Below are 26828 nucleotides of genomic sequence, written 5' to 3'. Positions count from 1 at the left end.
CCAGCAACAAAAAATTGAACTATGAACAAATTGACATTGGTAAGAAGTAAAAATTACTAACTTATTTGATTTCTTTAGAGTATTCCAAGAGATGTTGTATGGTATTCAAGCGGGTTTCGGAAGTCCACAAGTGCCGGTTGCTGAATTACTTGCCAGACCGGTACCAACCTTGTTGAGCCCACAGAAGCCACGAAGTTCTAACTTCCTTCAAGTTCCTGATGTCGAAAGTCCAAGGTTCGTATCTTGTGAATTATTTCTGTTAATCAGGATTATGCATTTTTTATCTTCAAGAGTCCAGTTTATATTCAATACGTGAATCAAAAAACATAAATAAAATCTATCATTGTTTGAGTGATTTCATGATATAATCCACGCAATATATGATGTATTAACCCATTCTTCGCTAATGATAAAACGATTGTAATAGTTTATTTTTGTGTGATTGTAATAGTAACTTTTTTCATTTTATTATTAATATTTTTTATTTTATTATTCTTAATATTAATACGATGTTTCGTTTATAATCGTCTATATTGTATTTTGTGAATCAAAATAATGGCTTACTTTATTGTTCGTCAGTATTTTATTCGCAACTTCCTTTCCGTGTTAAAAATATTTAAAATATTATCTTCTCCCGTATCTCTTTAATTAGAATCCTTTTTGTAGCTGTAGTAATTAAAAATCTGAAACGAAGATTGCAGGAGAAGAACATGATGTAAGTATGATTCACATTTTTGTGTCTTGCTTAAAGGCGAATTTTTAAAGCAGAACTCGCACATTTAAAATAAAGCAAATCTTGTGAATTCATCGACCATCTTTATATTAAGTTCCTTTCTGAATGAATCACAAAAATCTAAAAAAAAGAAAGAAAAATGGATTTATAAAGTTTATTTCCTGGAATCTTCGAATATCAACCTAAAGAACTTGTCTTTTCAGTTAAAAAGCACTTATTACTTGCACGAGAACAAATGTGTGCCAATCTAAATGTAATCGTTCCTAGTTTCAAAAAATTTCATTTTTCAGTCCAATTAATTGCATAATTAGTCCGTAAAATGGGTTAATACAAATGAAGCGAAACAAGATGCATAAACGATATAACTGGATTTATTTAGCGATTAAAAAAGCCGGGAGATTAACGGTGAGAGATTGAACTTGCCTTTGGTGTCGTTGTCGAATGATAGTATATATACATATCTATATATTATATATTATATATCGTACATATTTAATCGTAATTATGTGTATTTTTTACGGCACTTCCATGTCTCCTATCCTCACACACACACACATGAACACGTACACCTACAGAACATACACACAGCACCGCATGTTGAGTATTATTCACTTTCTTATTCGCTATATCTTTCTATTGTATTTGAATGATTAACTGTGTAGTATGTTTTACTATTCGAAACCAATCGATAAAAGAATAAAGAACAAAAAAAAAAAACAAAAGCACTGCAAGAGTAACTCGAAGTATCACACCAGTCACGCTAATTATTATTATATCTATCTTATCAGCTTCGGTCGAGATCGACGTATCGATTTTTCCTTTATTTTTTCCTTTATTTTATATCTTCCTGTGTTCTTGCGGCTGCTCTGTATGTCTTCTATCGAATTCTCGGTTCCTTTTTTTTCCAATCTAAACACTGACACTTTGTTTCCGAATTCTATTCGATTTGGTAATTTGGCTATCGGCATGCAGTGAACTTAAGTCGTCGTGTCTCGTGAACAATTTTTCTCCTCGAGTAACTGTAACAGCAAGCTCTGATTATCTCGCCTTTACTTCGGTATTTCTATATTCGCATTCACGTTTCCAATTTTTCCGATTTTGCGAACGAAGGAGACGAGCTTTCGTCGTTGTCTCGTATTGTTCGTTTTTTTCCTTATTGCTATTATTCGATGCATTCAAGAACTGTAAGATCTACTTGAAAAATCCGTCATCACCGATTTCCTTTTTATCGATTTCAATCTTCCTTTCTACTTTCCCTGCTGTCCTCTCTCCTTGATCAAAGATTCTTCTTCGAGAAGAATTTCCTCTCCGTACCCTGAGGTGCCGCTCTGCGGTTTCTGTGAGATACTGGCTCTGACTTGTTTAGACCTAAAAGCGTGCCCTCGTCACCGATGATGAAGCGAGCGTTCTCGAGGCTCGGCACGATCACGGCAGGCTGGGGACGGAGCATTAAGAAACACGGAAGCGGAAATACGCTGCAAAGCGAGGATCGGAAACGTTGGGCTAGTTCGCAGGATTGCAGCAGTACGTATATTATTGACTCTGTTAGACGACTAAATATCGTGCTTCGTTTATGGTTTTATACGTTTGGAAAGACTAGCTGTAAGAAAGATACTGTTAACGGAAAACGTAATTGGCGAAGTTGTAAAAGTTATTATCAGGTACTAAATATTATACATATTTCGAGAGACTAAACAACGATTTCAGACATGTAGGTGAAGGAAGATACGGAAGTCGATTTAGCCTATTCAGGATGATGTGATGTCAACGAAGAATTATTTTGATATATGCTTTCGTTGTATATTTAAAAAGTTTGCGTATAGGATAGCGCGTTTGAGAAATATTTATTATGATTCTAATATTTGAATGTCTGTATAGATATTAAATATTATAAATACCTAATTTAAGTAAATTTTATATTAATTAATTATATTGGCTCAAAGACTTGTTTAATCTAAGATACAAGGTAATACATGTTTCTATAAGACAGGTAGAGTCTTAACTGTTTAATTATGTCGTTACATTTCTTCCATCAATAATATACACGGTAAAATTAATTGTTAATAGATATAGAAGTATTAGATATGTATATCGGATGCGTAGAAATATTGGATTTGAATACGTGTATGTAAGAATTTTTGTTTCTGTGATTCATTGTAAATTTTCAATTTAAAATTTTAGATAAAGAGGCGAAGGAAAAGGAGAAGGCAGCTCAACAGTTGGCGGTACCCAGACTCAGCGTATGTGCGGATGCGCAGAAAGTTGATAGAGCAAAATTGGCACAAACGGAGGTAAATTTAATTAATTCGCAGTAACAATATTATTATTAATGATGTTCTATTACTGATATATTTAAACACTGAAAAATACACTATTCACGGTTATAACACAGTATGCTTATTTTTATTCCTGGCAAATGTTAATTTATTATATTTTCAATAACATTTCCTATTTTATCGTAAAACTTCTGTATCTAACTTTATTATTCCATTCTTCTCTTGTTTCTTCAAGTTAATGATTTATTTACACATTATATTTGATACAGAATTTCTTCAACAGGTAAAGAAACCAACCACACGTTACACCAATGTCAGTTCTTATCATTATATTCTAATCGTCCAATTTATTTTCAATTTATTTTTTCTTCCTCCGTATATTTTATTTATTCAATGTTAATAACAAGATGCTCATCCTCTTACACTCTATATATCAGTATCAACATTCACCAATTAATATTTACAAGACTGTCTTTTAACACCTACCACACATACAACACACATTCCATACAACACTCAAGAGAAACAAATAGAAAAGAAGTTACATACTTAAAATGTACTTTAACGTTAAAAAATTAAAAACGAAAAGAAGAAAAAAGCTACAAGATTTTTAAATGAAATCACTCTAAAGACAGAGAAAGATACGCCCTGTAATCCACAATTTGTTTTAATTCGATGTCTCAATCCGTTTATGAGGTGCGAGGCTTCAAAGTATTGCGTATAGAACGTGCAGAAAGCTGAATGGCGATTGAAATTCTTAGAAACGTCGTGACCCACTTTTTTCCAAGAATTACGTATGTCGCGAGTAGTAGTAATAGTAGTAGTAGTAGTAGTAGTAGTGGCGTAAAAAAAGCTGTGACTCAGCGTCCGTCACTGACCATTCGCACGTGCCACATGTGCGGTAGGTCAGCGAAGGCGTGCGAGTGAAAGAACCGAGTATGCGAATAAGATAGCAATAGCGAAATACTGGAAATTACGCTTTACTTTGAACGAGCATATCTTCGAAACGGGAAATCGTATCGAAATGAGACAAAAATCATTTTAAAGGATAAGATTTTAAGCTTCTAATAGTGTTAATTATAACAGTTTACTTCTGGTATGTACAGATATATTATATAATGAGGTTTGGAAGGAACTTTTTTTCATTAATTTGATATTAATGTTATCGGTATTCTTTGATATTACAAGTACATGTTTAACAATGATATGATAAGCCTGTGATTGGTGCTTCTGAAGCAGAAATATTGTGAAAATTAAATGGAAGAAGAAATTGGAATTTTTTTAGAAGATAAATTCATCAAACTTAATAGAGAAGAGTAGGTATAATAATAGGATGAGTTGATAGAGGAGGAGAAATTAGCTTAATAGTGCAAAAAAGATTAGAATCTATATTTTCATTCACTGTAAAGTAACAAGAGGTAGAAGTAAACAATACATTCCATATTTCTCAAGATATTTGTCTCTGGAGATTAGAATGGAACAGCTTGCACAAATAACTTTTTTAAACTACATGATAGACTAAACGATAAAAGTTGCTCCAAATAAAAGGCAAACATCTCCATATATCGCTAATTTTTTTTTTTTATCATATAGTTCAATATCATCGAATTCGACCCGAAGACGTTCAAGATTCTGCTCAACTACCTACAGACAGGTTCTTGTCCACTGACATGCAGCAACATACCAGGCCTGATCTGTGCAGCGGAGCACTATGATCTGCCAGAGCTTCTACAGGCGTGTTTCCATCACGCGAAACAATTTTTACGAATTGAAATTGTCTGCGTGATGCTGTGCGCGTTGGAAAACTACTGCTGGCGTTACACGTCTGCCTCGGAGCTAGTTAATATGATCCTCGCGTTCATCGAGACCAGAGCGTACCAGTTGTTCCAGAATCCTGATTTTCTCACATTAAGTGAGTCTATGGTTCAAATGATCATGTGCAGAGGTCTGGAAGTTGGCGAAATTAAGAAATTCGAGGCGATGCTCGAGTGGGCGAAGAATAGGATTAAAGACAGGAAATCGACCAAAGTAGACCCGAAAGTTGAGTTCAAGTGTATTATGGAGAGGCTCAGTAGAGACTTGAAGTTGTATAGAATAACGCCTCAAGAACTTATTAGGGTAAGTTTCATAGAAAATGTTTTTAACTCTTTCACAATGTAATACGAGAGAATCTTGAGCAAGCTATCGAACATGGTACTATAAGAAAAAATTCAAACTAACAACTATTTTTAAGTCTCTCTTTATAAGTAATTTAACAAATCCACATTAATAAAATATAACAATAAAACTAATTTCTTCAACGGATCTTTCAGATTGTCTTGCCATCCAAAGCAATCAGAAACGAGAGAATCCTGGAAACTCTGATGTACCAAGCAAACTCTGGCATCTACAGGAACGTCGACAGCTATTTGGAAGCTTACCAGAAAAAGGTGCAAAATCAGGAGAGTTTCGACTGTGGCATGTAAAAGACTATTGCACATTGTGTACCAATTCCAAGCAACCCTTAACCTTCACCCTTATAAAAATGGAAATAACAACTCGTACCTGAGGAGAGTAAACTCTAAATAGTAGTTCGCCAATAAATGAGGGTGATCTTTCCAAGATTTTAGTCAAGAATTGTGTCGATCATGAACTTTGCTAGTTACTCGTAGAACTGTTCCTTAATTAAAAGCGAGAAAAAATTCAATGATTAACATGCGTTAAAAACAACAATAAATTATCTGCGACAGTTAATTATTTTTCTGGGAGATTCTCGAAATTGTTTCATCGAATAGTCAACTATTAACATGATCAAAATCACGCATAGAAAGTGTAGATGTTAATCGATGGAAATAATTTCAAAAATTGGAAAAATTGAATAATGTGAAAAGTAGTGAATCTAAGTTGTGACAGATTTACGATCGCTTTTCTATTACAAAATCTTGTTTTAGAAAGAAACATCTTGTTCTAGGAAGAAGATTGAAATGCACGATCTATACAATAGGAAGGGAAGTAATTATTTTCCTGGAAAAATCGTCAGGAAAGTAATAGGCTTCGATACTACGCAAAGGAAGCTTAAGATGAGAGAAAAAGGGATGAGAAAATGGATTGTGAAAGTTCGTTGATTAAACGAGAAGATGGACTCCTAGTTTCAGTCATTATCAATCAACGGGAAGCAAGGGAAAATGCACAAATTTCATATTGTATAAGAATAAGACAAAATGAAGGACGTTGAAAGTAACTTGGTGACGACATTGTTTCAAATGAAAAAGAAGACAGAATAAAATAGAAAGAAGAAAGATTCTTCAAAAAGAAGGGAAAGCGCCAGAGGTTGAAAGAAAGACGGCAATACCATGCCGATTATGACAATCTGTATCATAAAAAGAAAAATACAAACCAAAAAGAAAACTCGAAGACAGAGAAACGCTATTGATAATACGATATACATTATATAAACGTAACGATTAATTATTTGGTAAGCTTGAGTGAATTTAATTGTATGTATACATGCATAAACATGTGTGTGTATATATGTACGTATTAAGAATGACATTAATGATAACAATAATACTAATAAATAATTATAAGAGAAATAATAATAGTAATAACAACAAGAAAAAGATAAATACATAAATAAATATGACGTTGATGTTGAGTGTGAAATATAAATGGAAATGAAGAATAAGGAGCAAACTGAAACAGCAAAAGTATTCGAAGTCTGTTCTGTTTTCTATCGTAGTTTTTGTATCTTCAATACTCTAAGGCAGATATTCTAAAATTCACAGGAACAGGCTAGGAAGGAAAGAAATATAAAAATAAACAATTGTCTTGACAAAGATTTCTCTTTTCTTTTTTTCTTTATTCTAAATATCGATGTAAAAGCAAAATTTCTTTTAGTATATACAAACCAAGGAATAAAATTTGGTGTGTCCATTAATTTATAGCTCTCGCACAGTATGTGATAATAAAAGATCCCATCATCAGTCATTTTTTCGTAAACAAAAATCGTTCGATAATTTAGCCTGGCCTGGTTCCCAAGTTCCATTGACTGCATTTTCACGAGAAAAATCGAAAAGAGGAAAAAAAAAGAGAAAAAAGGAGAGTACACATACACACATGAACACGAAGAAAAAGAAGAAACAAACGCGTGGTTTTATAATACACGCGGAAGAGGCTGATTTTCGTCCCCCTGACTCTGTCCCCGTTTCGCTTTCGCTCTCGCTTCTCGATTGTCCTCGACGCAACTTCTCTCGTAGGTTCCAAGAAGAAGAGATATTTTTTACACACTCGTCGACGATTTAATGCCGTTTTCGATCCCTCCCTCGTGTGTATTCTGTTTGTTATACGCAAATGTAACGTCGAGACACAATTGTTTAAGAGACGGAGAAAAAGAACAAAAGAAAACTAACAAAAAAAAAAAAGGAAAAATAAAAAGGGAAAAAGGTGCAAAAAAAACATTCATCGATTCCCAGATATGGGGATCGTCCAACTGTTAAGTGTCTTATTGTTCAGGCAAGCGGCTGGACGAAAGTAGATCTTTTCTTCGCGTCGTCTCGCAGGTGAAACGAGACTATCGCTTGTAGAATACAAATCGACGCACCCTCGACACTGTAATCACATAAAATATGGTACATTTAAAATGACATAATGAAATGTGGATATGGATTCGATATGGATTTGAATTATTCGATCTAACACGTGGTAGAAAGATGGCCCTTTGTAATATTTTTACAGAATACTAGAGAAAACAAGAAGGTACAAATACCATATGTGACGTGCAGTGTACGAGCAGAGTCGTGAGACAGACTGTGTGTATGTGTGTGCGTATGTGTGTGTGTATGTATGTATGTATATGTGAAAGAGAGTGTTAATAATTAAAATAAACTAACTAAATATGCAAACCGTACGTATAGCTGTAAAACAAGCTAAATAAAGAAAAGAATGAAAAAACGAGAAAAAAAAGATACATATATGTACGTAAAGAAACACGTCTCGTAAACGTGAACGTTTTTAAAGAAAATCGTATGGATGATCCGTGGACGATCCCTGGACGATGATCTGTCGCGATTCGCGCGTTTACATTTGATCGCGGCAATTAGATTTCGCGATCTTGGCCGTAAAAATTAACGTGCTATCTATTGGACGTCATTAAATTCTTTCCGACAGTTACGAAAACAAAAATGTTATATGGAAATATAAAAATGCAAAGGAAGTTTGAAACTGATGAATCCTTTCTTTTCGATCGGTCGCTGAAAAACAGGTAGAAAAAATTAATTACGTAACATAAGGTGTAAGAAGAACGAAAATGCTCTGATATGTGATCTTATTAAACTGAAATGTTCAGATAATTTTACGTTATTTATATTTTCTTACTAATTATAAATGAAACAAATCATCGCTTTCTACTAAATTTAAATAACAATTAAAACCGCAGACTTCTTTTGCGAAGTTATAGATTTGTCAATTCGCGGCAACATAACAAATTAATCAGACAAAATACGTTATTCATCGAAAATACGGATTATTGTGAGTTTAGCGATGATCTGGAATAACGTAGCGTCACGTAAGCGCTCCGTTTGCCAAATAAATGTAATACTACTATAAATGTCGCTATAAATGAATAATACCTATGTACCGTAATTTAGCATAAATCTCGGGCAGCTGTGTGATACTGCTTGATCCGTGATTTATCACTGATAGTCGTAAACGTTCTACTACGTGATATACAATTAATCGCTGGTCGATATACGTGAAACGTTATACATATATGTATATAATACGAGACTTGCAGTGCGTCGCTGGTCGATACAATTGGAACGCTGCATGTTAAGCCATACTCGACGTTCAAGAAAAGTGCAACAATTTGTGATTCATAGTTCTTTGTTCATTACGTGGAATAACGCGATTCACAGATCATTGTTAATGAAACGAACGTTAAAGAAAACATTCCATAGATAGCGTGTTAGTAATGTATATGATAGCGTATAGTAATGTGTCACATATTTCGAGATTTCGTGTAAATTATGACAAGATCATCGTCTAAACTTCTAAACGTCACTGTGCTCTCACGTTGTCGTTCATCTTCGTAAGTGCGAACTATGGCGGACTTTCTGCGACACGTTATGTCCACGAAAAATATAGAAATTTGAGAAATTTCATTTAACGTATTGAGTTGGATTATATAGATAAGAAATATAAGAAATTGTTGTTGAAGAGAATATTTGCAGAAACATTTGTGAAAGAACCGTGGACTGCGTGTCGTTGGAGATTCTGTGGCATATGTGTGTGTAAGCGTAGATGTTTTAGTGTGTGATCGGAGCGTAATTGATCGCAGCAATGATTCATTAATTGCTTCTGGTGGTTTGAGAAACACCAGAGGGCTCATTTGTCACGATGTGATGGAAACCTCGGGGCGTAATTGACGCAGACTCGCGAAAAAGCGGTCTAAACGTTCACGATATTTTATATGGAACACTTTTACGCTTACAATTTAATATATTCCTTTTCCAGTTCTTCTTATCGAATTTAAAGTAAAGAACGAAACTTTTTAAAACTAGAAATTTTCTCATTTTAGCCAGATACAAATTTACCTTGAAATCCACTATTATTTATATCATATTCTTACGACAAATAAACTTATAAAATTAAGTAGTTTATTGTTTAAAAAATTGGACACTATCTATCTAGGTAAGGAAAATTACAGCGAGTCAGCGGTAAGATTACGCTTCCGTATGCCCACAATTTCTGCGATCCGATATGCGTGCACTGATGTACAAAGCGAATAGTTTACCCGCGCTCGATGACAGTCCAGTTGCGTTGTTCCGATGCAAACCGCGAGATAAAGGCAGAAAAGAGAGGCGAGACCAGAAAATTAGGAAGACCAGAAACGGCAACAAAAATGGGAACGAAACAGGATACCTCGTAACAGGCTCGATAGACGAAGAGGAACTGATTAGCAAAAACAAAAGTATTTTCATCGAAAGCGATTCTGTCCAGCCATTGCCAACTACTGTTCAACTGTAGATGTATTCATACAAAAAAAAAAAAAAAAAATACAAAAAGAGAGAAGCAAAAGAGAAGAGAGGATTATCTTGGACAAAAGAGAAAAAAATACAAAGTATGAATGAAGGAAAAACTATATATATATATTCGTATATAAATATATATAATATATATACATATATGGCGTACACACACGCGCACACGTAACACATACACACACATGCACGATTAATGCAACACAGAAAGACGAGAATTATCGTGTGACAAAGATACCAAGAACCGCTACGTGGCCAGATCGCGGCGAGTATCGAATATGTCGCACTTTGAATTTGAATTTCAAGTATCTTGAAGAATTCTCGATTACGAGGCGCGTAATCGACAACGAAGATGGTTGTTGTTTGTAATGATACAACGCTTATCGAGTATCCTTACGCGAGAATATATCGTAACAAGGACTGCATGCCGCGACGCGGTGATATTTTATCCCTTTTGCACTTGAACAAGACTTCGCATCAAGATGGAATGGAAATCACAGATTTCCAGATGTAAGACTGTGTTTTTATATTATACATATCAATTTTATGACATTTTTTAAGACTCGAAAGGAAATTCTGTTGCAATTGCATACAGTTCCGCCAGTTTCACTAGCAGTGATATATTTTGTTTCTCATTTGAATTTATTTTGCGGGAGGTGAGAATGTTATATCAGCTTCTACTCGAAGTTATCTATCCTAAGTTATAGAAAATGTTGTTTCGAGATAAATATCTTTAAGAATAACTTGTTTTCAAATTAACTATAATTTAATATAAGAAAGTAAAAAAGCCAACCGATTTAATAGATTTTTGAAGCCGCATTAAGTTGTTGTAGAATTTATATCTACGAATTTTGAATCGTATTGTATATTCTGCGAGAAGAACTTTTATATCGAAGATATCTTCTCTTGGAAATTCTTGTTACTCGTGGATTATATTTAATCACTACCAGAAATTCAAGAAAAATTAAAAGTCTTTTACGACAATGAGATGTATCAAGAACAAGGTTGAGAAGTATACAATTTGATACTATAAAATACAATCATATCGAAACGTTACATACTCCGTTTCTATTTTGTTGAATTTTGAATTTTGTTAAATGTTATTTAGAAAAAAGAAACATATAGAACATACGTAAATATCACTAGATAATTAAATAATGGATTACACAGGGTTAATTAAATTTTAATGCTTTCGTTTAACGATTCAATCTATCTTTTCCCGTACATACGTATAAACAAAGAGTTTCAATATTTACAATACACGAAAGTGCAAAAGGGTTAAGTATTTCCCGACCACTATCAATGTTCTCATTGTCATCGTTCTAACGCTAATCACTGTTAAAAGATATTCACTGTCCATTTTTATCGACGACTCTCGTCGACATCGGACTCTCATTGTCATTGTTGTTGTTGTTATTGTTGTTATAAATCTATCCGCCAATTTCTACATCTATATACGATCACTGGTCCTGAACACTGAGTCGAACGAAGATTAACCGAGTGCTCGAGTACACGAAAATATCCTCAAAAGAATAATTTAAATACCTATCCGTCTGTTTAGAGAACTTTACTTTCCAAAAAAGTCACTAAATATCAAATATTAAATATCCCAACATTTTAAAATTATAATCATCCTAACAAATATTCAAATTACATGACTTCGATCTCGAAGTAACTATTTAATCCTTTCGCTACTGTAATTTCAAAATTGAAATCACTTTTAGTATAAAAGTCAAAGAATTAAAATAGCTTATTCCTGAAAGAAACTCTATTAAAAGAATTTTCATTTATGAGTGCATAGAGTAATGTGCTTTACAGATTTCTCTATCTACAATAATCATATAATCATAATATTTTCAAACGAAAAATTTATCTTCATTTACAATTTAATAACTGGTGGTATACGTACATAAAGCATTTGTAGCGAAAGGATTACACTAATCAATTGATCGACCAAACCAAGAAACACCGACAACCAATTCATAGTTTCTCATTTCTTTATTTCAATATTCCAATCGTGTTACATATTCGTCGAGTAGGTATTATTCAAACTCATATTTTCTTCCTCTCTTTTTTAAATTGTAATACTCACAATTTTACAGGTCCAGTAAAAATAGCGTTCTCGGGGTATCCGAGTCCTCGCCTAATGTTCATCAAGTGTTTCTCAAGTACCCGGATACTCTCGTTGTGTCTGCGGAACACGAATACAATCAACAGACACTGATAATGATTCGGTATGCGTGTTTTATGTATGCGTGTAATTATATATATATATATATTATTATATATGTGTGTGTTTCATGAATGTGAAGAAGAAACAATGAAAAAAAAAAAAAAGGAGTTTCGTCATGCGTTTATGATCGGTATTATGCGTTTATCGTTCGGATAAGATATAATATATCTATAGAAAGTCGAGTCGGTATTTTAATATATCGTAAGAGGCTCCGATCGCTTCGACGCAAATTCGTCATTTTATTCGTTTCTAACAATCACCGGGAACGGTTTTCGTTTGTTCGCTAGGCTCGAATATTATAATACTGCTTCGTGGGCGAGTCAGCAATATCATTCGGATTCCTGTCCTCTGCATACCCGCAATTCGTCGTATCCAGACGTATCGCTGTGTTCGCGTTTATTTGCGGATATACTTCGTATTCTCGTGTGGAAGAGAAAAAAGGTAATCAATCATGTATCTTTTCGAGAATATATGAAAAATACATACACACACGTGCGCGCGTGCGCGCGTACACACACACACATACACACACGAGGATCCGAATAATATTTGCGGTCCTAAGTTCGTACTGTTCGCCTAGTTATATGCGTGTTGTAATACGTAGACATACATCGTGCACATTAACGTTCACAAGATTCCTCTCCTTTTTTTTTCCATCCTATTGCTGACAATGCGCGAAAAACCTATTAGCAAATTTTTGTAAATTGGCGAATGTTCGGGACTCGCTGTGTGTCACGTTGTCGCGTGGTGTTACGAATACAAAGGCAACTGAAATTATGATAAAAAAGTTTATTGTATATGAAGCTACTGTGATGTTACTGTTGAATATAAAAAAAATATATATATACATAAAAAAGATGCTGTATTTAAAAATTGTACCTGGTGTGTGTTTTCTTATTTACACCTTCTTGCGATTCTGTGTATCTGTGTTAATTGTGGAATAATTATAGAAAGATGAGAAGGTGGAAATGAAAGAGATTGTAAAGTGAAAAAATTGGAACATACTTCCTTTTTCTACTTTTCTTTCGTTTCACCTGCTCTAACTAATGGCATCGATCGACGCTATCAAAAATACACACTTTCAGAGAAAAATACTTTTTATTTCGCAGTTCATAGGTAACTCTTCGTTTTGGTAGAATAATCTCGAATCGGATTCAGACGGATAATTTACGCTCGAGCGTTTTCAACTTGATCAAACACAGCCGTTTATAATACAATGAGGAATGAAAACTCGTGTGTTTTTGTTCAATGCGATGTGATTATGAATGAATCCGATTTCTTTAAATGGATCTCTATTTTTCTCCCACCTTTCCTATTATTTTTCATTTATTTATTTATTTGTTTTTTTAACGACAGATTATCGATTACCATCCGTCCGTAATACGAGCACACGCAAATTTGAATATCGCCTAATACTTGTTTTAAAGGTGTGTGCACAATTGTGCGAATATTCGTATGCATACAACTTTTGCATTGTACCAATCAGTTTCACTGAGTTTCAATATGGTCACATACGCGAGCTTCGTCGCTTTACTTGAAGCTTCGAAATACTATAATTACATATATATATTCTTTTGTTTTAAAACTAGATATCGCTTTCGTATTTTAGCAGTGAATGAGGTGCACATTATAAAAACAGATTTATTTACAATTCTACAAGACCGATTTATATCCCTGTACAAGTCGTTGATTCGCAAATATGTATGCAAATGTTTTAAAAAATCCTAGTCACCATATTAAAACATTGCTTCTGACTCTAGATGTAAGCCAGTACATTATTTAACAGATACTTTTTTCTTATCACATAAAATATTCGGTAAACATGGTTGTTCGGTATACTGCGTAACCGTGATACGCATGCAAACGTAAAAATTATTATTACTTCTGTGTTCTTTTTCGTTTTCATTTTGTCATTTTTAATCATTGCAGTCACGTGCAAAGCTTGACAGTCTTATTAAAAAACACAGACCATTATGGTCGGGTATGTTATATACAGTTTTTGTATCTACACTGAATAAATGATACAATGGTCACGCTTTCAGGGGATTCTGAAAATCACTTAGAGATGAATTAACACAATATTATTGTCGATTTTGAATGTCACTTCACCATTTTGCCCTAACACTCCAGTCTTTTGGTGTCCAATGAAGACACTTAGGATCTATCCTGATTTGCCTCTTTTCCATTGCAGCTGCGTGTTGCTCGATAATCTCCCTGTGAATAAACATGTTTTGTCAGTGACATATTGGAAGAAATCCTCTGTATTTGCAAAGAAGCGAAATATCTATACAAACGGTCTGCACGACCCGTTTTTTTTTTTTTTTTCCTAACGACGCATTGACTATTTAGCCAATTACCTATTCAATGTAACAATATATTGTCCTTTGTAGTAATTAATGAGATTCAAGTTCTGAAGCGTCGATATCACATCTTCTTTCTTAATCGAGGTCAGCTCACATATTTCACTTATCGTAATCTGAGGCTTCTCATTTTCTACTAATGGCTTTATATTCAACAGAATATCCAATATGGTGTGTGCCCAGTAACTTCTATAAGACAGCAGTCCCAAATCTGACAAAGGTTTTTCAGGTGAACCTGTTTTACCTTCGAATTTGGATAGCTCGTATGAGAATTCTATCAGTAATTTTCCATAGCCCCTTCTTTGATAGGGTGGTAGTGTAAGAATGCAAGCTACGTTATGATCCTCAGTCGATTCTTTCTCTTTTGAGAAATAACCAACTATATGGAATCCTCTACTGTCAAAATCTGTCATTACATAAAACAAGAAAGGATCCGTATCATAGTAAAGCGTTTTATGATCCAAAAATAATTTTGCTAGTAGACAAAGATTTTGTGCATAATTTTTGTTCTTTCGGCCGTCAATCTCGAAAAATGATATTGAGCCTTTTCTATATATCTCATTACCAGGTGGATGTCTCAAATTACATTTTGCTAAATGTCGCTCCAGACATTTTCGACTTTTTCTATACTTCAGGCAGAATTCACAGATATATATACATGGTAGATTTACCATTTCTTGTGGATAAGGGCTAAAATACCAGGGTCTTATTCTGTGACGACCTAGTTCTATTAGTTCTACATTTTTCATTCTAGTAACTATATCATCGTGGTGATGCGCAACCAATGATCCAGTTGGCCTTGGACCAGGTGTCTGTGGTGGGCCATCCTGAGAATCCTCATTTTCTATAAATGTTGCCTTTCTCTTTCTAGACATTTTTTTTTGTAATGCAGCTTGTAAAACTGCAGAACCATTAACTGGTTCGTTACTAAGGCTGCTAGGACTAGGAGGCCTACTGGGTGCTTGTTTTTTGGGGGTTGCTGCACCAGTTCCTGGTGTGGTTCCATCTCGACGAGGGTATTGGACCTTCCGGGTGTCCAAACAATCTTCCGTAACCCATTCATCTAATCGTTTATTGACTAAAATATTGCACATTTAGTTAAATGGTTGTCTACGTACATACATACAACAGCTCTCTTCTTAATTCCCGTTATACTTACAATCTACATAGTGAACATAATAACACTTGACACCATGTACGTCTTTAACACTGATGATTTCAGCAAGAGCTGTGGATGACAAAAGGACAGTTTTGATAAACTCTCATTATTACACCTAAATAAATGGAGACATAATGCACTCCTGAAGAAACAATAAAAGACCGAATGTACACAATCTGTTACTGTCTGAGATACCTAAACATAACCTAAAAGTTGAAATAAACATAATGTATGGTAAATGAACGCCAATATTTTATTAAATACATTTCTTATATTCGGGATATGATTTTAACGACATTAATCAATAGAAATATCAATGTGTCTATGAAATGGTTCAATAATGCGAACCAATGACACGCTTTCTAAATGATCTTTATTGTATAAAACGTCATACATGATTTGGAGAAAAAGATCACGATTTTCTCAAAACAGATCATCATATGACTAAAGAACAAGAATGCAAATAGATATTTTACTCACGCCAATCATCCGTCCCGTGCATTCTGACTGGTAAACGACAGCCTTCCACCAATGAATTCTGAAAGTAAGGTTAAGACCTTATAACATTCAAATATTCGTAATTACCGACTTCACACTAAGAAAATATTAACGTTATCGTGTTTAGTAGATCGTAATATTTACCACTGAGTCGCATATTGTTTCGCGCTCGTCGTGTTCTTCAATCATTTTAATCACAATTGAAGAAACTTTCTACCGAATACGATTTTGTTTTGAAGTACTCACGACACTAGCGCGAGCGCTCCTCCATCGGCTTCGCACATAAGAAGAACTAAGTTCAAATCATTTCCCGCACTATCGAAACATTTCAATCGAAATATCTCCGTCGAATATCGAAATATTTATGATGCCCGCGAAATTCGTTCTAAACTCAAAGCACTACAAAATTAGTCGCTCTATTTATTTCATTACTTTTCATTAAAATAGTAACACGATATAATAGTGTATACAATAATAAAGAAATTATTATATAATTATTATACACGTATCACTATGTAAAATTATAGTAGATATTAATATAAATTATAATATAAATTATTAATTTTTCAGAAAAAACACTTCTAATAATACCATAATGTAGCACAGACAGCAATGTAGAATATATTAGCGTAGTCTGTTTTGACAAAAATTTGACTCTTATACTCTTTTGCTATCCCAACAAAGATGTCATATTAAATTTATATCCAAAATGTAAATACCTCAAGTTTTGACAAATTCAAAATTAGATACGAAAACTAAGGGGTGTAAAGTATAATTTATTAATATCTGAGAGGGAGGTAAAAGGGAAGTATAATGGAAACTCGTACTCGTGAGTGACATCAAATAAAATCCCCTTTAATAATATGATGGGTCGTCGAGGTGCATATGCGACGTAATTAAGTAAGAATAATTCAAAGGAAGATACGGAGGTGAGTAGCGGGGTTACAACGATACATCATGAAAGATGCTCGCACTTGCACGCAATTAATTCTGAAATGCATATCATTTGGAAACAGGTGAATTTAGAGTAACGCCGCACCGTTTCGCGCGTGTATTTCATACGAGTCTCTTTCGGCTGGCGTCTTCGTCGTTGCTTTTAAGGTTTGTAACGTAAAGCTATTTTAGTCACTCGAGACAATTTGAGGTGACATCTTATTCTACTCCGTCCGCTGTAAAATAGTAATATCTATACGTAGACACGGTAAGTTCCTTCCCACGTTCTCTGTCTATCCCTCTGAGGCATAAATTTCGTATAAAATATTCCCAGCATGAAAATATTCTCTTCCCTGGTGAAGTGACATCTTATTCTATTCAATTCAGCGCACAAAACAATCCAGCGCCCGCGAGATTACGTAAATACCCTTTCCGTGTATCCGGCCACTAATGCGAAGTCATACTTGAAACATCGTTGAAATTTCCGATGTTACTTACCAAGCCACCACCTTTATTTCGATGACGTTATTTATACCGACTAATTACGGGCAATAAAGTCGACGTCTGTGAGGCTAATCGGGTTTCAAATAGACTCTCACTCGTTGTTCCAATATGTAGTGTTAAGGAATTACAGAATTTTTATATTATAACCATTTTATTGCCTTCTTTTTTAAAAGAAAATTCTTAATACATAAAAATGGTCGGTGATTATATTCTTTTTTCATATGTCAAAAATGATAAATTAATATACCTTAATTATTAAAAAATTCATAATCCAAATTTTTCTTCAAATTCCTTGAAACATCCTGGATACTTAAATTATAACTTCTAATTCAACAACGTCCTTATATGTATACATTTTTCCAAAACCGAGTATCAGCATCTTATCTATAATCAATTTATATTTAAATTTCCATCCAATCACATCTCGTTGAAACATACTGTATACCTAAAATAGAAACTCTAAGGTACATTATCTAAAGCACAAACTACACAGGTACATTACCATTCGCAATTCTCAAGACACTCAGTAGATCAGTTTCAAAATTGAGCAAAAAAAGAAAATTAAGCACACAACAAAAACATCAAGAAATAATATTTTTTTGATAAAAAGAAAACGTATATATTACTGACATACTGACATATACATAACGACGTCATAATATAATAATAATTTTATTCAAACGTGCGTGTAATTTAAAATCAAATATTAAAATTTTATTAAAAGTAAAAAATGTCCTGAGACTTTGGAGCGGAGATATATATATATCTAAGCGATACGTATATACCAAAATTTTTATCTAATCTTTGTGAAATATTCTATACATCAAAAATATAACTTCTAATTTAACTTCACCCTTTATATCTATATACTCCTCTTGTTTCAAGTATCGACAAAAAGTATTAGAACCTTCGATTCCAGTTATCCCACTCCCACGTCTCTCGAGTCCCGTGAGAGTTTCGCGAAAAGAATAGCGAGTGTCGTTGAGTCGTTCATTTTTAGATAACAGTTTCATACTAAAATTACGACTGGTTCGATCGACCGTGTCGTATCGAGTGTTCACCGTCGGCTGCCTCCCGCAGCAGTCCTGCGAGAGCCCCACCCCAGGGGTGTACACACGTTCCTACGCCTATGTACTTCACCCTGGATACATATATGTACGCGCGAAATCTGCACCGGTTACATATATGTACCCCGTACACATAAGTGTACTCACATCGGGCATACATAAGGGTTGATAGTGCTCCGGCGAGCAAGCCACCCTTATATGCAGGGCGTGGCCAGAGTCCACCAATCAGAGGGCGGGGAATCCCCGAAAGACCAAATCGAACGAAGTAAAAATTTCAGCGGTCGCGTCAAACGCCGACGCCAAAGGGGATGAGCGCGGTTCATCCGGGCTTTACATTTTCGTTACTTATCCTTGCGTTCGCGATCTTCCAGTATCCGTGTATCTTTCCTCTTGGTTCGTTTCCTTACAAGTTTCATAGCCTATTCTAATGTGTATTAATTATTGTTAACAATTGATCGATGGTCGATTAAGAGCATAATGAAGCTTGAAACATGGGGCGATTGAGAAAATAAGGTACATAAATTGGAATTAATTGCACTGTATAGAGTAATTACGATAGTTATAGGCAACGGTAATTATTATTAGAGCTATGATTTCTGATAACAGCGTTTATTATACTGTCAGTATTATTTACATTTTATTATCGATATCGCTAGTAACTGATAGTTATAACGTATGATTTTACGGCTACTGTGTTTGTTAATTATTCCTAGAAATTCTTAGATATATTTGGAGAGAACATGATAAGTGGAAAATACGTGTCAAAATTATAACGTGGTTATGATGTGACAAAACTTCTTTTCGATGATTAACAAAATCGCAAGAGTGTTCAAACTATAATATAAATTATCGAAGTAACATCTGCAATTTATTGTCATTCCTCGTTCATCAAATACTCATAACCCGTTCCATTTTTCTACCACGACCTCAAAAACCAAAGGTGCCACACGATACCTCATCATCCATCAAAACACTCTACCATCTGTACGGATAAATGACATATTCCATTGCATTCCAATGCACGCCACGGAACTGAAAAACTACCCTCGATATACACGACGTAGGTAACTTGAAAGAGAAAGAAGGATATATCGTTAGCGGTAAGAAAGAAGAAAGAGAGAGAGAGAGAGAGAGAGTGAGAGAGAGAGGGAAAGAGAGAGAGAAGAGGTAGAGTAGCAGGGTCTGCGTTTAATAGCCGTAGTGTTACCTCGGAGGCCTTTTGCCATTAAGAATCCCGCAAGACCGTCCTCGCGGGCCTTCTCCGCCTTCCAGGCCGCGTTACCCCTTTCCGCAATTCCGACATATTACACGGTGCCCCGGCGGAGCGGATGTAATACGTGTTCGTAGCCGACTATAACTATACATTGCCTGTAGGTAGACCTCGGTACCACTAAAATCATTAGAAACACGTGCGCCATGCAGCGCGCAGAATCCTCGTCCCTTGCCATTAGAATGCTTAGACGGTGTTGTATCCGGAGATCAATATCAAAACAACGCCGCATGACCGCCCACTCTCACGGAAAATCCACCGGGGAGAGAGTCGACATGCTTCCTCGGAAACTCGTCTCCCGCACGATATCCGATATTTTGTGTTTCGTGTTGCGATACGATGCATCATTTCCTGGGAGACTGACTTTTTTTCTTTGATTGGAAAAGTTTTATTTTTATATATATTTATTAAATCGAGGATAGTTATTGGACTAGGAAATTCAATTATTGGGTTTTTTGTGAGAATAGTTTCGTAGAAGTGGAGTTCGAGGATTGTTCATTCCGTATTTATTTTTGGTATGTTCGAATGATTGCGATGTCTATGGAAAAGCTATATTTTAGTGGAATTTAATTCTGAGTATTTATATATTTATTTGTTTTAACTTTAAAGAAAGAAAGAAAGAATTGATCTCCATATAACTAAATTCTTCGACATTTTTGAGAAAGGTTCGTCGACCCCGTGAAAACTATATCGAGCATTGCTAAAACGAGAAGCAGTGTCTCGCTCAAAGACGTCGAAATGCTGTCATAAATGAGGAACGACATCCACCATCTTTAGCCTACGCGAACTCTTGGTTCGCGGTGGCGACCCGCGTAACGACTGACCTCTTCGCGGGAAACTTTTTCGCATACGCATGGTTTCATCCTCCTAGAGCAAACCGCGCGTTCACCTCAAAGGGGACAGAGTTCTCTGCTTCTCTAGTCTCGTTAATCGCGTCTGCACGCAGTCTGTATACGCGTAGTTCGCCAGAGACTAGCTGTTGTCCCGCTCGAAGATTAAACGAAGAAAAAACCGACACGTACTTATCGTATCTAATAAATTAGTTTTTAATAAATCTAATAAACTAGTTTTTCTAATTCTTTGAATCTAATTCTTGATTCTTTGATCGTTTTCGTCAAAATTAAGAAAATATGATTTTCTTTATGGCTGTAGAAAAATTGCATAGTATCTTCAATGTTTCTTTTTAAACTTATATATACTTTATTATAGATCAGATATTTTCTATTGGTTTTGCATCAAGGAATTAGGATGAATAATCTAATATTGTAACACATGTTGTTTTTAGACTTCTATTCGGTATAGACATGGCTTCAATATCTAGAATCGCCTTTTTCTTGCAAAATCCATTCTTTCCCAAAGTAGATGAAACTATTGTTTCATGAATATTAGACATAGTTTTTGATAGAGTTCAAAGGTTTTCGAAATGTCTAACCTTGCATTAGAATTATCCAGCTTTGGCATAAGCGCAAACATTAGAATGTTATTTAAATTATTTAACCATATACTTCGAAACAAAGGCAAATATTAAATTTACATTGAATTTCTCTAACTTTCCACTTTTATTAAATATTTCACACCTCTCCGAATCACTAGTTTTTCATATACGTATCTTTACAGCTTACTTATCTGCCTTTACTCGTTCTCATTAAATTATTGAAAACCACGACAAAGGGAGAGGAGGGATATGACGAAGAAGTTGAATGAGAACATGAAACGATGTCGAAAGAGGAGGCAGAGATAGGAGGAAGAAGGTCAGATAAGAAGAAGAAGAAGGTCGACGTACTTTCCTCGTCGCGCTGCTTAAAATTCATAAGGCGCTCTGTTTACTTACTAAAGATACGCGACCCACCGCCTCCTTTCCACAGTCGTGCCACCCTGGAACGTCGCCGCGATGAGAGCCCGTGCTTTATCGCGGAAAATAAAATTATTGGTTGCACTTTTCTCGCGCTGACGGCTCGGCTCTTTTTATCCTCGACACGTGGCTTGACGGCAACGACGAATCGACACGACACGGCACGACACGACACGACACGACACGGGTGTGCACACACTCGAAACCAGCCCGAGAGTTTTCTGCGGGCCGCGCGTTTTAAAAAGCGCCCCGCGGCTGTCGCCGACACGCTCGCCCGCCGAGAGCCTGCTCAAAGAGGCCGTTTGATATGCTGATATCGCGCAGTTTACCTTCGCAATCTCCATAACGTGCCGTTTCTTAGCCGCGGTTAGAAATGTAAATTCGAGAACGATCTCTCTCTCTCTCTTAGACCAGCCGGGCCTATTGCCCGTGAGTCGCTTGTTTTTAAATTCCCTCGATCACGAACTGCCAATGATTAACTCGTTTACGGAATGCTATACGCGACGCCGACTTTTCGATTAGCTTCGTGGAAGTTTTTTCTAGAGAAACTTCACTTTCGTTTCTTCTTATTTTTCTAATGTTTATATCTTATATTTCACCTTTTCGTATTCTTCTTTTTTTCGCTTAGCTATTTTTTATCTTCTTTGGACACAGTACAGGATAGATGTGTTTATTTATTAGTGTTTGCGTACCGGCTACATTCAATTATCTTAAATTAGGTAGCGGCAAATTTTATTTGAGATAAAGAAACAAGATAGTAGTTTGATATAACGAATTATTGAAATTAGGTACATTATTATTTTGATTTTAGGAATAACGTAGGGAAAACGACTGTATCTCGTTAAGATCAAATGGTATTGAAGTAATAACAAATAGCTTGGATTTTAATGTTAATTTGAATTTTCTAAATGTTCGTAAAATCTTGGTTTATCAAGTGATTTTGACAAAACAACAAGTTTGGAGATATTTTAAATGATTTTTAAGATAAATATTGTACAAGTGCCAATTATGTACTTGTATGAATACAGATAATGTGCATCTATGTGTGTGTGTGTGTGTGTGTATACAAATACATATATAACATATGTATACAAACGTATTCATGTAGAAATTTCCATTGAAATTTTAAATGTCCAATAAAAAGAAAATGCGAACAATATTAATAAAAAAGAAATATGAAGCACGAAAAACATCTCGAATAACCAGCATCCAATCAACATACATGTAGAACCAATCGACCAGAATCCAACCTACAACTTTAATCGCGACATGCGCCGGGATCTTTGTTAAATCATTCCCATTTCCCAATAAAACACGTTCGTCGTCGATTCGATAATAGGTAATCCTCGCCGGGTATCTGAGCTCCCTTACCACGATTTTAATATCAACCCCTGCCTCTCTGGAAACGAATTTCCCGACAACGGAGATAAAATTCAGCGACGGTGGAACGGGGGTCAATTAACGTGGCGGCAAAAAGGTGACCGACACCGGGTTGACGAAAGTGAAAACTCGCTGACACGATTTTCTCCGATTATCCGTGGCTCTACTTACATTTCTTAACAATGTATCTATACCTTTCACCTATGTGTTCATGGACACTAACATATTCAACATATATATACACATGTACACTGTATACACGCTTAAAACATTGAAAGCAAACTGTACGTGTATTTCACAACCGCCCCCGCGTTATAATCTCGTTGCTCGGGGCGACGTTGAATAAAGTACCCGCGGTGTGACGGTATAACGTGAGGCACCAACTATTAACTCATTAGTCGAAGTTCTTCGTATTATCGCATTCTCTTTGAGGCCGGCTCGGTATTCTCGCATTCGCGGATGGCTGGGGGCCGAACGCGGGCCGAACATCGTGGCCGAGGGGTGGAAACAGCGGGATGGAAATAGGACGCGACGCTAACAGAGAAACGAGAAGAGAAAGGAAGACACAGAGGGAGGGAGCAAGGGTACGGCAGGAAGGAACGAAGATGACGATGACGAGGGACACGAAAGCGATGTGGATAGGAGGGGAGGATCGGGAGGACCCGGAGAACGTTGGCAGAAATGGTGACGATGTCGACGCAGGGGTGGGTGGTTGGTTGGGCGAGAGAAAAGAGGTGGATGTGGGTGGTAAGGGTTGAGGCGAGAGAGCACGCAAGGGATGATAGGGCAAGGAGGAAAAGGACAGGGGCCAGGAGGCGGGTGTGGAACGATGGTAGAGGTAAGAGGCAGAGAGACCCGCTGGTAGTGTAGTGCTCGCAGAAAGGGTGGCTGGTAGCAGCTCGGGGGTGGTTGCACGCCCGGCATTGTTTCGAACAGGCGTGTACACGTACATACATCTATTTGGCACATAGATAAAGCATCTTAGAGACCGCCGTAGAAGGGAACCTAGTACGATGGGAAGAGAGAAGCCTGAGGACGAGGCACACAGGAGGAGGTTGAGGTGAACTGGAGAAGAAACTGGAGTACGGGCTGCTGCCTAGTACGATGGAAGAGAGGGTGGGAGAGGGTTAGAGAGCGAGACAGAAGAAGAGAACGGCAGAGAGAAGCAGCAGCAGCAGCACCACCAGTACCAGCCAGCCATCTTGCCACAAACTTGACTCGACCAATCAGCGTCGAGGCTGTGGTCACCGTTGTACCCTAGCTCCCTTCCTCCCTCGTATCTCTCTGTTCCTATGTTCTCTATGGTTCCTCAGCTCTGCTTCTCTCACCCTCTCGTCGCATGAGTCGACCTCTCTCTCTTATGGTCCGTAGTAACCCGGCAGCAGCACCTGCCAGCCAACCCTTTAATTCTAATCAATTTACTCTTGCGCGAGCCTCAACCCCTCGTGTATCCTCCTGAGCACGACTGAACCTCAACCGCGCGCTACCTCTCTTCCCGTATCACCCCCGCGACGTCCCACGTCGAGCTTCCATCCTCCCTTGTAGTTTCCACCTCATCCTCCTGCACCGACTTATTCGCGATCCCTCTCGAACGAACCCCTACTACATCTGATAACGGAACTACGTTCGGCCGCACGGAACTCCTGCTAACCGGCTAAATAATTAGCGCGGGGAGATTAATTGCCGGGAGTTAAGTCGCGAGGCTGCCACGGTAACGACCCTCTTGTGACCGTGCTTGACGGTCGGTTGCTGATAATCCGCTGTAGATCCGAACCGGTGGATTGACCACGGTATGGAAATTGGGATCAAAGGATCAAGCGGAAAAATTGCTTTCTGCGATGAGTAAAAGCTGGATTGCTCGTATTTTATTCGATGGAACGGTTGTTAATTCTATGAAAGGATCATTTTAGAGTGTTTGAATGTTAGCAGGTTTTGGGAACGTGAAAGGTTAAAAAAGAATATAATATCTACGTGATGTTAAGAACTACATAACCTTCGTAACGGTTTTAACCTTTTTTTATATGTTTCACAACCTGTTGCCTTATTCACGTGACACGAATAATAATTCAGATCTAACATGACGAGCGTAATAAATTACGGTGAACATATAACATAATTAATATTATACACAAAACGCTTTATTCGTAATCGGTACAATTAATATTACAACGTAAACAAAATTCTCTTAAATCGTCATACACTTCAACAAATCCAATGTTTCCCAACCCCTAAACCATCTACCACAAACTACCAAATCACGCTGCTACCTATCAAGATCTATATCAAGATCTGAAATATAGCTTAAGATCATCAAGCAACAAGTTAACATTTCATATCTATCTCTCCGCAACAAACTCTCGTAACGAGAAACAATTCCATCGTGTCTCTTTCTTATTCGTTGCGATCTTGTTCGATCGAATCGAGTACCACTAGACACACTTCCCCCGGAAAGTCGAAAGCGCGGTAATATAAGTTTGAAAGAGTGTTCCTAGTGGTGGGAGGAGGATTAAGGAGATGAAAAACAATTTGATCGGCCTCGATTCAACGACGACGGTCAAAGTTTACGCTTGCACCGGTCCAAGGACTCCGGAGGCAGGACTTGCATAATTTACTTAATGGCTCGTAGACTAACGATGGAAGCTGCTGTTTAAGTGTTCATCGTGAACGTTCGCCTCTGCAACTTGCCAGTTTCTCCTTCCTACAGTGAAACCGCCATTGGACAAAAATTTATCTTAGTTACTTCGGCCCCGGTTTCTTTCGATGAATTATCGCTGCTGCGCGCGAAGTCGATTCTAAAGACGCTTTCGTTTTCACTTAAGACGCTCTATACTCTTTTTTTCTTGCGAGCCGTTCAACCCTAAAGAGCAACTTGTGGCCACCGCGAAATTAGAAGAATTAATGTGAGGATTTAACTACTTAATGATCACAGCAACGTTCATTTCATGATGTTTATAGTTATGTAAATGTTAAAAATGAAATGTTATTACGGAATCATTTTTAGTTTCATTTTAGTTTCATAAATTTGAAAGTGAAACATAGACATTATCGTTTTAAATTTATTTGAAGCTATATCGAATCACGTAGAAATTAGGACATTTATCATTATTTAATTCAAGTATAATTAAAAAATGATAAAAGGTATAAGTGTATAGAAAATCTGAATATCATTTTCTTCGAGCATTTTAAAATACTTTCTGCGACTGAATTAGAAATGAGAAGTATGTAATTCTCTTCTTCTGACTTTGATAAATACTTGCCTCAAGTGGTTAATTATACGATGCCTTGAATCGAGTGTCTCATTTAATATTTATAAATATATCCTGCGTAAATACAACTAACAATGTGAAATAAGAAATAATTATCTTTTCCTACTTTCGATAAATTCGTCTCTGAATAATTTAAATACAAATATGATACATTTAAAGAAGCAATTATTAAGTATAAATCAAATTTCATATACCCCAACAAAATAATTTCTATATGCCTAAAATCATCGTTAAAGTTCCAAGATTCGATCCTCAATGGTTAATAACGGTTGAGCATATTG

The 26828-nt window shown here is 36.2% G+C and overlaps 2 protein-coding genes across 12 annotated transcripts in view; one reads left to right on the top strand and one right to left on the bottom strand.

The window, feature by feature from the left end:
• The window catches only part of LOC117214347, a 155240-nt gene extending 142934 nt beyond the window's left edge, over positions 1-12306 (top strand). For 7 of the 11 annotated variants that reach the window (XM_033460388.1, XM_033460393.1, XM_033460398.1 and 4 more), the window contains 5 exons: positions 79-234; positions 2100-2257; positions 2915-3024; positions 4603-5127; positions 5322-5474. In XM_033460388.1, the coding sequence (XP_033316279.1) occupies positions 79-234; positions 2100-2257; positions 2915-3024; positions 4603-5127; positions 5322-5474 (1102 nt within the window). Of the gene's footprint in view, positions 1-78; positions 235-2099; positions 2258-2914; positions 3025-4602; positions 5128-5321; positions 6767-12127 lie in introns of those variants that run through there. The other 4 variants (XM_033460392.1, XM_033460391.1, XM_033460390.1 and 1 more) reach the window with 4 other exon arrangements.
• A 616-nt stretch (positions 12307-12922) lies between these two features.
• On the bottom strand, positions 12923-16539 carry LOC117214349 (histone acetyltransferase Tip60). Its single transcript, XM_033460402.1, has 5 exons — positions 16420-16539; positions 16258-16315; positions 15778-15846; positions 14616-15696; positions 12923-14472 (listed from the first exon to the last, which is right to left on the bottom strand). The coding sequence occupies exons 1-5, from the start codon at positions 16462-16464 to the stop codon at positions 14364-14366; spliced, it is 1362 nt and encodes a 453-aa protein (XP_033316293.1). The 5' UTR covers positions 16465-16539; the 3' UTR covers positions 12923-14363.
• Between the last annotated feature and the right edge of the window lie 10289 nt (positions 16540-26828).

The sequence above is a fragment of the Bombus bifarius genome, unplaced genomic scaffold, assembly GCF_011952205.1.
Source record: "Bombus bifarius isolate JDL3187 unplaced genomic scaffold, Bbif_JDL3187 scf7180000009200, whole genome shotgun sequence".
Taxonomy (NCBI): Eukaryota; Metazoa; Arthropoda; class Insecta; order Hymenoptera; family Apidae; genus Bombus; species Bombus bifarius.
The sequence above is the reverse complement of the archived record's forward strand: the minus strand, read 5'-3'. Positions and strand labels throughout refer to the sequence as shown.

Bases quoted from the DNA above. Each gene is read 5' to 3' on its own strand.
- LOC117214349 (XM_033460402.1), bottom strand. From the start codon at position 16,464: ATGATTGAAGAACACGACGAGCGCGAAACAATATGCGACTCAGTG. The intron at 16,316-16,419 runs GTAAATATTACG...CCTTACTTTCAG, and splicing joins AAACAATATGCGACTCAGTG to AATTCATTGGTGGAAGGCTG. The intron at 15,847-16,257 runs GTGAGTAAAATA...TGTCATCCACAG, and splicing joins GCACGGGACGGATGATTGGC to CTCTTGCTGAAATCATCAGT.